A 12456-nucleotide genomic window follows, 5' to 3' on the forward strand; every position below is an offset into this window, starting at 1 on the left:
TTGGAAAGACACTTGTTTAGTAACGTCGCTGATTACGTGTACAGATTTCAGCAGGCTTTGATTTGTCAGCTGATTTGGCGGATTGTCTCATATCTGGCAACAACAGCTGTCAGGCGGCACGGAGCTGCTTTCTGGGAATCCGCTCTGATGGACTTTTAAATCCGGATCAGCTGCTAGAAACAGGTAAGAACCGAGCCGGGCCCGGGTCTGTTGGTCCTTTTTTTGTTTTACCCGCATATTTGACGTGTTGAAGTGCTGCAGTTAACCTACAACCCGCTTTAGCTAGCGCAGCTAATGCTAATGTTTGTAGCTAGCAGGCTAATTTACAGAAGCTGTGATTGGTGGAGTCACGAAAAAAACATTTAACGACTTGAAACGCTCTTAAAACCAATAATTTATATCATAGTTTTCAAAGCGAATAAATATATGTTCGATAGAAGTAGTGATTTAGAGAATTCACTAAACCCTTGAACCTCTTAACATTACAACTTCATTTCTGTTTATATATTTATATAAACCAGAAAATCAGTCAACATACCTCTGTCAGGAATATTTCAAAGAATGAGCAGAAGAGCATCAGTTTGAGAAAATAGAAATGAAACAAAAATACACTTTTTTTTCACTTCAAGATGTTCAAATGGTTTTAATGGAGAGCAGCAATAAGACTGAAATCGGAGCAAAGTGAACATACTCAGAGTGTGACTAATGGCAGCAGATAGTTCTAAGTTAAAGAGTTTTAAAGTTTGATTTTAAAGATCAAGGTCAGATCTTCTTGTCTTTCTTTGAGACCTGCTGATGACTTTGCCTGACCTGCATTTAGAGAACACAGAGCACAAGAAAGAACAGGATCAACAATATCAGACAAAATAGAGGATCTTTGACTGTTTTTAAAATGGTCCAGATGACGTTCCAGTGGACGCATGGAAATGGCTTGGAGAAATGGCAGTGGAGTTTCTAACCAGCTTGTTTAATTAAAACGTGAGCAGTTGTCTGATTTAAACGTGCCGACTTTTTGTTCGTTTGTTTTTACACATTAAGCGCCTTGGGGCAACTGTTTGTTGTGATTTGGCGCTATATAAACAAATTGATTGATTGATAGTGTCTTTATTTCTAATTTTTTATAAGTATTTAATGCAAAAACTAGATTTTTATTCTTATTGTTTATTCCCTTATTTTTAAATAATGCCAGGTGGTGTTTAGGCCATTGCTCTTTAATATGGTGCCATGTGGCAACAACATTTTACTGTTTGTAATTTCTGTATTTTATTTAAATAATCAGCTGGCTCTTGTACAGCTTGGACACTGTGATGTCCCTCTTTATCTCGTGATAATCATGATGTTTTTTTTATTGTACGTCTGTACTCAAACAGCTGTTGCCTGAAGTGGTTTAATGCGAATCGCTATCAATAACAACTTTTGTTTTGCGTATTACTGCAATAAGTATAATAAGTATTTGGGGGGTTTTTTTGTTGTTGTTTTTTTTTTTTTTTTTTTTTTTGGTTTGTGGACAACTGGGACTGATTTTAATGGCCCAACTGATCAAGAATATAAATCTTTTTGAGCTCTCCCCCTTTCTATCTTTTATAATTTAATTTATTTCTTTTGTTTGTCAGGCTTTCTTCAGCTCGCTGGCTCTGTCTGTGTGTTTACAAAGTGTGAAGAACTCAACCGTCCATGTTGTGCTGGACTTATCGTCTCTGAATCCCTTCCTTCCTGTAGGCTCCTTATGGCTGTATATGATGAGAACATCCTGAAAAATCCTTTCTACCTAGCGCTGGAGAAGCAGAGACCTGACCTCTGCAGCCAAGTGGCAGAACTCCACGGAGTGGTGAGTACCACTTCCTGCCTGCTTCCTGAAAATTTTAATTTTAAATGAAAAAAATGGACTGTTGGCCTGTCAGAAGGGTTACAGGAACTGAGCAAACACAATGACGAGCTGATTTAAGGAGAGCCAGACCCATGTATTGGTTGACCGATATCAGCCTTCCACGTACGTGTCATTATCGGCCACCAAAAAATTCTCCAGGCTGGAGAATTAAGTTTATTGTTTTAAAGTAACCTATAATCGTGATTGATGGAAGCGGGATAAAAGGCATCTGAATGCTTGAAACAGCCGGGGCCTTTATTCTAGAAATGGGATGTCTGTTATGACTGAGAGGTCAGTCTGAGTCATCGGGAATCTTGTGGAAACTCAGCTGATCTGAATGCTGCCATAATATTAGGAACACATGAGCTGGATTGGAGTTGCTAATGGGGCATTTCACAGCTGGCTGCTTTTGTAAAAAAAACAAAAAAACCTTAACCACGTGTGAGTGCTGTCTGTCGGCTTGTTTCCAGACCATCACGGGTCTAGAAATGGTTTTTCCATGACTCCAGACTGATTCTCTTCTTCACAGCTTTGTGTGCAAATGCCTCACAGCTGAACTGTAACCTTTGTGAAGGTAGGATCAAAGGGGAAGGTCACAAACACTCTCGCGTCAGACGGCCTTTGGTTCTGAGCTGGTTCACTGGGCCGGGCCCGGATTACCTCTTGTTCAGCTGATCCGGCATTCCTCATCGTCTCTTCCTGTTGGTATCAGCCAGCTTCCCATGCGGCTGAAAACCTGTCAGCAAGAGAAACAGATCAAGGCCAAAATGTCTGACCTTTCAGCCAGTCAGTGAGCAGTCATAAGGAAGAGAAATGCAGATGTTTGGATTCAGTTTGACATGTTGTGGTCTTTGATTTGGATGTGTGCAGGTTCTGGTTCCTCGCTGTGGGAGTTTGACCATCAGCAGCTTCTCGGACTCTCAGTTTGACAGTTATGTCTTACATCCTGTGGACAGCAGATACCAAACTGCAGACGGAAAGGTTTGTCTTCTCCTACAAAACCACTCCCATCACACAAAGCCCCGCCCTGATCGACCAACACCAGAAACTGATATTACGCTGACAAGGTCCAGGAGCCAGAGATGTAACAAACATCCTTGGTGGAGGTTTTTGTTCTGGCACGGCACCATTTAAAATCCTCCACCTGTTTGTTTTGGATCAGGCCCAACATTTTCAGCCATTTTCTCTTTTTCCTCGACTTGCGTTCACAAGTAAAACAGACTCTTATGATGTCCAAAAAACAAGCAAACAAACAAATGTCATTCTTACTTTTTTGTCTCCCTGATATTTAAGAATTTCTATCGAGTTCAATAAAATACGTTTATTAGCAACAATGAGAATCCACTCAGCCAATCAGGGAAAGTCCGTGCTTGTCTTCATTTTAGTCTTTTTCTGTATGTCATAATCAAATGAAGTGTTAAAACATTGCTCACAGTGTTTCTCTGTGACATTAATTTGTTGTACTGAAGTGCTGATTGTCTCTTGTGTTAAAGCCTTTTTTTTCTTGACCTTTTGTTAGTGGCTCTAAAGTCTGGGTTTCTTGTCCCAGAATTTAATACACGAGACAGTTTCAGAATGAGCATCAGATCTTAAAAGCTTTAAATAGAACTTACAGAATCTTTATTTTACTGTGAATTTTTTACTGTGTCCATGTTTGTGCTGCAGGAGGTGGAGATCCAGGACAGGCAGGTCCTGCTGGGATCAGGCTTCCCGGCTGTGGCTGAGGTCCCCATCCTGTTTGAGGAAACCTTCTACAATGACCAGGAGCAGAGCTACAGCATTCTGTGCATCTCCAGGCCCATAGAGGTGGAAACGAGTCCGTCGGACCTCAGCCCTTTGTCTCCGTACTTCCTGACCAGTCTGGACTATGTCAGGGAGTTCCTGGGCCGCCACGCCCTCAAGATGGACAAGTTCATCCAAAGCTTCTGTCAGACCTTCAAGCAGCAGGAGAGGAAGGGACTCCGACATCACATAGTAGGACAGACTCTGCTCCCTGCCTGTTCTGTCTCTGTCTCCGTCTCTGTCTTGTTGTTTTTGGGAGAAAAAAACATATATGTAGTAATGTCTATGAAAAAAATATCCACCTTTTTTTTAGTGGCCAATTCTGTTTTCTGACATTTTTACAGACTAAATTAATTTCTCTGGAAATAAGCAAAAAGTACAGTACAAATGATCTCAGTCTGTCCCACACTGTCAAATCTGAATTAATTCCTGAATGAATCTTTAACTGTCTTTAATTTCACTTCCTCCTTGACAGCACTTACCCAGAATCCTCTCATATCAAAAGCCTTTGACTTGATGTTGACATCTCGTGTGTGTGTGTGTGTGTGTGTGTGTGTGTGTGTGTGTGTGTGTGTGTGTGTGTTCGCCGTGCACAGCCACAGTAATTAAGCAATCAACAACAAACTTGCTGTGTGTGTGTGTGTGTGTGTGTGGGGGGGGGGGGGGGGTGGTGTCATGTGATTTGGTGGTATGAGGAGGAAAACATGCTGTACAGTTTATAATTGATCAAAACTGTGTCCCTGGCCACTTTATTAGGTACGCCTGTTAAACTGCTTGTTAAAGGAAGCAAGTAATCAGCCAATCACATGGCAGAAAGTCACTGTATTTGATGTAGGCGTGGTCAGGATCTGCTGAAATTCCTCAAAATGAGGATTAAAGTCACTGCTTCCCAACCATCAGGGACCTCGAACCTGCACGTTGTATCATGTCTGCCTGCTGTATATAAAGGTGATTGGCTCATTCAGGGTTCTGTGAGCTGTTGATTGGCTCAACTAGAGCAGGTTCCTGGGTCCCTGAGGCCTGGGGTTAGGATCCATAGCTTTATGTGCCACAGCTGTTTGTGTCAGATGGCTGATGTTCTGGTTGGATTTTTAAACTCCACCATCTCTGGGGTCGACTGAGAATGTGGTGAAAAAGAGGAATGGTCTTGTGAGCGGCAGCCCGCTGGGCTTGGAACATTCACACTGGATCAAGATGGTAGAAAGATACAAACTTGATCGGCTTTTTAAATGTTTCCTTTTATATCTTGAAGTTTTTTTCTCTTACGACGTTATTAGGATCTCTGGTCTTCATGTACACCAGTTGAAAGGCATCGTTGTCATCCAGGATAAATCCATAGTTTGAAAACATAAACCGGCCCAAAATTCCCGCTGTAGAGGTTTATTACTCCGGCTGAGGGGCGCGCTGTCAAGTTCTGGTCCAGTCGTTTTTTTGTTTGTTGTTGTTTGAAACACAAATTTTACTGAAAAATAAGGAAAAATTAGTATTGAACTTATTGTGCAGCTTACTGGTCACACCTGGTACTGCAGCTGTTTTCAGTCTAAGTCATCTAGATCAGGGATGTTTGGAAATGTCGAGATAAATGACATGTAGCAGTTCTGAATGGGTTCATCAGAAGTGCTCTGTAGGACTGACACACTTCCTGTCTCCTCCCTCCAGGACTCTGTGAATGGACTTTACACAAAATGTCTTCAGTGTCTCCTCAAAGACTCACATCTGGTAAGTAGAAAACAGCAGCTTTGACATCTGTGTGAGGCTGTTCTCACAGTGATGTCATAAAGGCATAAAAACCTGCTACAGAATAGTCTTTGTCATTGTACATACATACAATGAAATTTGTCGTCTGCATTTAACCATCCTAATTAGACACAATCCAACCACTAGAGGCAGTGTGCAGCCACAGTCCAGCTCCCAGGAACCAACTCCAGATGTAGAGATGCTGCCTTGCTCAGGAGCAAAGAAAGGAGCATAAATAAACATGTTTTTGACTGTGGGAGGAAACCAGAGGAAACCCACACAGACATGGGGAGGACATGCAAACCCCACACAGAAAGGGCGGGAAGCCATCCCCTTCAAAGCCACCGTGCTTTGATGGGGTCTGTGAAGGGGCTTTTGTCAGTGACATCATAAAGGGATAAAAACCTGTGAGAGCTTGATGGGGTCTGTGACGGGGCTGTTAATGACATCATAAAGGGATAAAAACCTGAGAGCTTTGATGGGGTCTGTGACGGGGCTGTTGTCGGTGACATCACAAAGGGATAAAAACCTGTGAGCTTTGATGGGGTCTGTGACGGGGCTGTTGTCACAGTCAACAGCCTGTGTTTTTATTCATGTTGTGAGATTGTCTCACATCCTGTGCAGACACTAATGCATGGATGTTCTTTTTCCACAGAAACTTCTGGCGAAGCAGGATCTCCAGATGACTCTTCTCAAGCAGGCGGTGGAGGTAATTTGACATACAGTTTGTCCTGCTGCTCATTTCCGCAGGGTTCAGGTTTGAACCCCTGCAGTGGGAGAGACATCTGCTGATGCCACCAGCCCACTCTTTGTTGATGAGCATTTTGAGTTTTGAGGGCCCTATTTTCACAGAGGACACAATGCAGACTTTCCTGTTTAAGCTGTGGGGGAATACGGCCCAAAGTCGGGTGCAACAGGGTTGTATTTACGGTTTAATGTTGGGGGCCCTTGGGCAAGGTCCTTAATCCCCTAGTTGCTCCCAGTGTGTAGTGAGCACCTTGTATGGCAGCACCCTCATATCGGTGTGAATGTGATGCATTATTGTAAAGCACTTTGAGCATTTGATGCAGATGGAAAAGCGCTATATAAATGCAGTCCATTTAGTGTTCAACATTTTGAGCCATTCAGTGTCAACAAGCAGTTGGTTCACTTGCTTACAAAACAGTAGTCATCTGGAGTTGCATCAGAACGGCATCTGCTATATAACGTGCCAAATCAACATACGGATCCATATCTCCTCTGCTGTGGCAACCCTGAGCCAGAAGAACAACCCAAACCTACTGAGGAAACAGGTGCAAGTGAATCAGTTAATGAATTAACTTACGTTGTCAGAGGCCACAGCAGACACCAAAGCTCCCTGAGGTGAAGCAGCGCAGCAGCAATGTCCTGCAGTTATATAGCACTTTAATGTTGAAAGTGCTTTACATTGATGTCTCACAGTCACCCATTCTCTCTCACACGCACACCTATGACTGATTGGTTTGCTAATGTTGAGGTGAGCATCGAATAACGGCAGATTATTTTACTAACTTTGCAGTGATTGTTGAATGACCGGATTATTTTAGTAATTTCACGGTGAGCGTCGAATGGTGGTGGATTATTTAACTAACTTTGCAGCGAATGATGAATGACAGCGGATTATTTTAGTAATTTTACGGTGAGCATCGAATGGTGGTGGATTATTTAACTAACTTTGTGGTGAGTGTCGAGTAACAATTATTTTATTAATTGCAGTGAGCATTGATGGCTGATCATTTTACTACCTTTGTGATCAACAACGGATTATTGAAGCTTGTACAGGGTGTCTTAAAAAAAACAGAACATGTAAAAATTGTAATAAATCCGACAAGTTTAAGTACAGTGAATTTCAAGGAAGCGAAGAAGATGGTGGCCGATCCATCAGGACTAAAACCTCAAGACACAAAAATGGCTTCTTTCCATCCGCAGCTAGACTTATAAATAATACCAGAGTCCACCATTTACCCTGCCCCCCCCCCCCCCCCCCCCACTGCCACAAAGTACAGATTGATCATTCCTGTGCTGCCTTTGCACAGCCCCATTCCACTATATTTGACAGTGAACATAGTTTTGTCTATTTGACTCCTTTACTTCTTACAGAAGTATTTTTCCTTTTCTTTTTTTATTGTTGTTTATACACCAATAACACCAGATCAAATTCCTTGTATGTGTGAACTTACTTGAATAAATTCGATTCTGATTCTTAGAATTTAGCAGACTTAAATTTCAGTTTGAATAGAAACTTTAATGTCGTCGTACATACATACAATGAAACTTGTCTTCTGCATTTAACCATCCTAATTACAGTTAGACACAATCCAACCACTTGGCGCAGTGGGCAGCCACAGTCCGGCGCCCGGGGACCAGCTCCAGATGTAGAGACGCTGCCTTTGTCAGCGGCAGAGAAAGGAGCCTAAATAAGCAGGTTCTTGATTGTGGGAGGAAACTAACACAGACACGTGGAGAACATGCAAACTCCACCCAGAAAGGCCAGGAATTGATCCCATGAGCTTCTTGCTGCGAGACACCAGTGCTAACCACAAATCCACTGTGCCATCTGTGTACGATTGTTCCCCAAAGTTTCCAATATTGTTTCCCAACTTGTCTTGGTCAACCAAGGAAAATACATTTTTCCTGGAGGCCTGTTTCTCCAACAATTTGAACCATTTAGAGCATAATTTTAAAAGAACGTGACTTTTATGCAAAGCATCCAAGATAACAGAAACTTTGGGTAAAGATTGTAGTTTGTCTTTGTAGGATTTGTTACAATGTTTATGGTTTGGGAGGGTTTACCCTGTGGAACATTTTGCAGCCTTATTTGCTTCATTATTTTTAACTAGTAACTCTGCAGCACTTAAAGTCTGTCTGTGTTTTTCTTTTTCGTAGATGTATGTTCATCATGACATCTATGATTTAATCTTTAATTTTGTGGGAACTCTTGAAGCCAATCAGGTCAGTCTGAACTTTCTCCTATCAAACCTCTGAATGTTTAAATTTTATCTGCTGACTTTTCTTTTAGGTTTTTTTTGGTCATATTTTTCCTCAGTAGGAGATCAAAAATGTTGTAACTGTGTCCGCACACAGAATTCCAACAGAACCTGTTTATGACTTTGTTTTAATGTTATTGTGGTGGCGTTCGGCGCTGGTCACCATCTGATTTGCTGCTCGCCAACAGGATGCTGCCTTCAACAAAACCACCAGGAGTCTGCAGGAGCTGCAGCACAAAGATCTGGGCATCAAACCAGAGTTCAGGTCAGTTCAGCGGGTGGAACCGTTGGGTCCTGTGAAGCCGCAGTGTAGCGTCCGTAAAGCTAACTGCTGCTGCTGTGTGTTGGTGCAGCGTGAACTTGTCCAGAGCCAAGAGAGAGCTGACTCAGCTCAACCTGCAGACCTCGCCGCTCCTCAAACTGCTCTGCCTGCGGAAAGTCGCTTTGACTGCCACCCACACACCCAGACACACAGGTACGAGACCCCACCCACAATGAACCTATGCTTGACTGGACCTGACCCGGAGACATCTCTGTGTTTGATCCGTCTGTAAGCGCTGTCCGTGTGTCTGCAGACAGCATCGAGGCGGTCTGCGCGGACGACCTGCTGTCCGTCATTCTCTACCTGCTCATCAAGGCTGAAATCCCCAACTGGTGAGTCACTGTGACCTTTGACCTTACAATGACGTGAAGCAGTTCAGCTGCGTACTCACTGTGACAGCCAGCTTAGGTCAGGGAGCCTCCACCACACCATGGACCCACCTTGGGTCCTGGATGGAAACCACCCAAGCAGATAAGTGGTCCATCCTCACATCTCCAAAGTCACCATCTATCTGCTGCAGTGTTCTTCACCTCCTTCAGTCTCGGGGGTCCTCATCACTGAGGCACCTGCGTCCTGGATCATGTCCAGAGACAAACACCACATGGACTAAATGTGGTGTCTGAGGTTCCCTCACAGTGTCAGTGATCCTCCTCATCTGAGTCTCACTCAGTAACCAGGACCCGAGGATCCTCCACAAAGACCTGGTACCAAAGACACCCAGTCCTCACCTTTGGTCACCAGTTAGAGTCCAACAGTAAGACAGGAAGCACCAGGAAGGCTTAAAGTGCCACCTGTGCCATACGGGCAGAGAGAACCTGGCACTGTAGGTAGCCGAGTGCGTTTGAATCCTGCTCACACTAGGTGTCTGTGTCCTTCAACAATCCACTTCATCTACGTCGTCTCAGTCCACCCAGCTGTAAATGGGTGCCAGTCTTGCTGGGGAAGTAACCTGCTTCAGACTGGCTTCCCGTCCAGGTGGAGTCGTACAGAATTGGGACCCACAGGACACCAGCAGGCCTCAGGACTTGGGTGGGACCCTGATATGAACCCAGGTGTCCCTCACTGTGCATCTCTGCCTATCATTAAAAACATAAAACGTCCTCTTTGCACTCATTGTTGGTCTTGTACTTTTAATTTCTTTAGCAGCAGAGTTTTCCGTCGTCTCCTCGCAGTAGAACATCTGATTTCCTGTCTGTTGCATGTGACTGCAGCAGAGTTCCTAGTGGCCACTCAGTGCAACTGCAGCCTGACCTGATTCCATCCTCTGCATGGGTTGTGGAGGCGGAGGAAACGCTGCTGCGCCGCCCACAGGTCCAGCCGAGCTGTATAACTGGTCACGCGTTTCTCCAAGCACAGTGTCTTGGTGGCTTCCCTCACTTTTTCTCCGCACAGGTTTACTGTTTGTTTGTTTCTTAATCGCTGATGGAGGTGTTCCTGTGTTCACCGTCCCACTGCTAGAAAGAAAACTGGTTATAAAGGTGACTTTCTGTAACTTTGGACCCTTTAAAAAAAATTCTGATGTGTTGATTTGCATTAATTTCTGAGGGTGGTGTTAAGTTGTCTGCTGGTAAATGTGGAGCTGAGCTGCAGGATCAGGCGCTGTTGTCTTCTGCTCTTTGTGGTCAGGATGGCCAACCTGAGCTACATCAGGAACTTCTGCTTCAACCACTCCAGTAAGGATGAGCTGAGTTACTGCCTGAGCACCTTCGAGGCTGCCGTGGAGTACATCAACCTGGGCCGGCTGCAGGACGCCACCTCTGTGAGCCTCCAAACAAACAAAACGCAGACTCTCTCTGTGCTTTGATGACATCATCTGCTTGTTCATCTGCAGGGGGGACTGAACGCTAAGGCGGTGTTCAGAGAGATGAGTCTGTTGTCCCAGACTGCTGCCACGCCCATCCACAGCCTGTTTGAGGTGAGTTCTGTTCCCGCCCACTGCCCAACCCTTGACCTGATCATTGGACGGCTGCAGGAATAAACAGCCGGCGTACAGGAAGAGCAGACGTTCCTCCGTCACTTCAGAAAGTCATTCATGTCTGTAGGTCTACTCGCTGAACTCTGAAAGAGCCCAGTCTGGGTCCAGATCTGAATCCTGTCCTCTGACTGACTTCAAACTGTTACTCAGTTTGTGTATCGCCATGACAACCCAGTCCTCCAACAAGACCATCCAGATCTGAATTCACCTGGACTGAGATTTTATACTTTTGTTCATTTAGAATTTCTTTGTGAGCTCATGTTTGTGATCTTCAATCACCAGGAGCCTCATGTACAAAGGCTGCGTGCACGCAAAAACGTGGCATACGTCCATCTCCATGCTAACCTTCAGATGTATCAAAAGTGAACCGTGAACATGTGCAAAAATCCTGGCTGGCGTACGCATGTTTCTACAGCTACTGTTCCTCTGCTGACATGTAGAGGTGATGCTGGGAACCGTTAAGTGTGAATGTCATCAGAGTGATGTGCACATCAGAGACACACTGATGAACAATTAACACACCCACGTGTTTGCAGTTATATGGGTGGATATTATAAACACACGCAAAGTGATGCGTAAAATGGCACTAACAGTGGCTGTGTTAGCGTTGTTAGAAGATCTGGTAAATGGTGCAATCCAACATGAGCGTATATTTAAGGATCACAAGGATTTACTTCCAAATGGCGATAATTGGCTCATAAGCTGATTTTGATTATCAAGGCCACTGTTACTGGAGTTGCGAGCAGAACTGCGGCCGGCCCAGAGCCCAGTACAGTGAGGAGCCAGGTGCTGACTACACTGGGCTTCCTGGCAGTGGGGGCATTCCAGCGGGAGCTGGCTGATCGGTCAGGAGTGTGCCAGTCAACCTTGAGCCGAGCCATGCCAGCTGTGTGGAACGCAATCATCTGAATGTCATCCAGGTTCATGACATTCCAACATTAAAGCACAATTTGCAGCGAGAGCCGGTTTCCAGAATGTAATTGGAGCTATTGATTGCACACATATTACCGTAAAGGCCCCATCACATGATTAATTTTGTTTTTGTTAATCAGAAACAATTTTACCGGAGCACATTGCATTCACCGGATAAAAAAATGAGACCCCTGATTCCGAAATCTTTTCTCATAATTACGAGATCAGGTTTCTAACTTTTTTAAATCCAGCTTTTGTACAATGTGCTTCTGTACTTCCAGTCCATCAGTAAAGACAAGTGTGAGAATTCCCGAGTCATAACCACTGACAGTGCAGTGTGATCGCACACAAAATGTGGGTTTCCCCCGAAGGTGTTCATCCAGGGAGCGGCACGGGGTGTCTGACCAAAATGATCCGTGCTCCTTTCTATGTGAATTACATTCATCTTGATGTACTGTGAGACTGGAGTTTAGGGACCATCAACAAATTACCACGGTGAGAGCAATTGCTTTGATAAAAACTCAATGTCACATTTATGGTTTGTAGTGCCACCAAACTCCCATCACACTTCAGTGAACTCCCTCTGGTTGTACTACAGCTCTTCTTCTTTTGGCTGCTCCCCGTTAGGGGGCACCACAGCAAGTCAGTCATTTCCATCTTAGCCTGTCCTGTCTTCCTCTGTCCCACCAACCACCTGCATGTCCTCCTTCAGCACATCCATAAAACTCCTCTTTGTCCTCCCTCTTCTGCCCCGGCCTGGTGGTTCCATCCTCAGCAACCTTCTCCCTATTTACCCTGGTTCTCTCCTCTGTAGCTCACACTCGGTTAAATTCCTTTTCTTAATTCTGGTCATGTG

The 12456-nt window shown here is 44.4% G+C and overlaps 1 protein-coding gene across 3 annotated transcripts in view; it reads left to right on the forward strand.

Annotated features, from left to right (window-relative positions):
- ankrd27 (ankyrin repeat domain 27 (VPS9 domain)) overlaps positions 1–12456 on the forward strand; it is a 25549-nt gene continuing 13093 nt past the window's right edge. Inside the window, exons 1-12 of one of the 3 annotated variants that reach the window (XM_034177306.1) lie at positions 1–183; positions 1625–1828; positions 2738–2848; positions 3533–3841; positions 5309–5368; positions 6042–6095; positions 8291–8356; positions 8580–8656; positions 8745–8866; positions 8967–9045; positions 10340–10472; positions 10545–10628. In XM_034177306.1, coding sequence (XP_034033197.1) covers positions 1727–1828; positions 2738–2848; positions 3533–3841; positions 5309–5368; positions 6042–6095; positions 8291–8356; positions 8580–8656; positions 8745–8866; positions 8967–9045; positions 10340–10472; positions 10545–10628 — 1197 coding nt within the window. In that variant the 5' untranslated portion in view covers positions 1–183; positions 1625–1726. Of the gene's footprint in view, positions 184–1613; positions 1829–2737; positions 2849–3532; positions 3842–5308; positions 5369–6041; positions 6096–8290; positions 8357–8579; positions 8657–8744; positions 8867–8966; positions 9046–10339; positions 10473–10544; positions 10629–12456 lie in introns of those variants that run through there. The other 2 variants (XM_034177308.1, XM_034177307.1) reach the window with 2 other exon arrangements.

The sequence above is a fragment of the Thalassophryne amazonica genome, chromosome 8 (genome assembly GCF_902500255.1).
Source record: "Thalassophryne amazonica chromosome 8, fThaAma1.1, whole genome shotgun sequence".
NCBI classification, from domain to species: Eukaryota; Metazoa; Chordata; class Actinopteri; order Batrachoidiformes; family Batrachoididae; genus Thalassophryne; species Thalassophryne amazonica.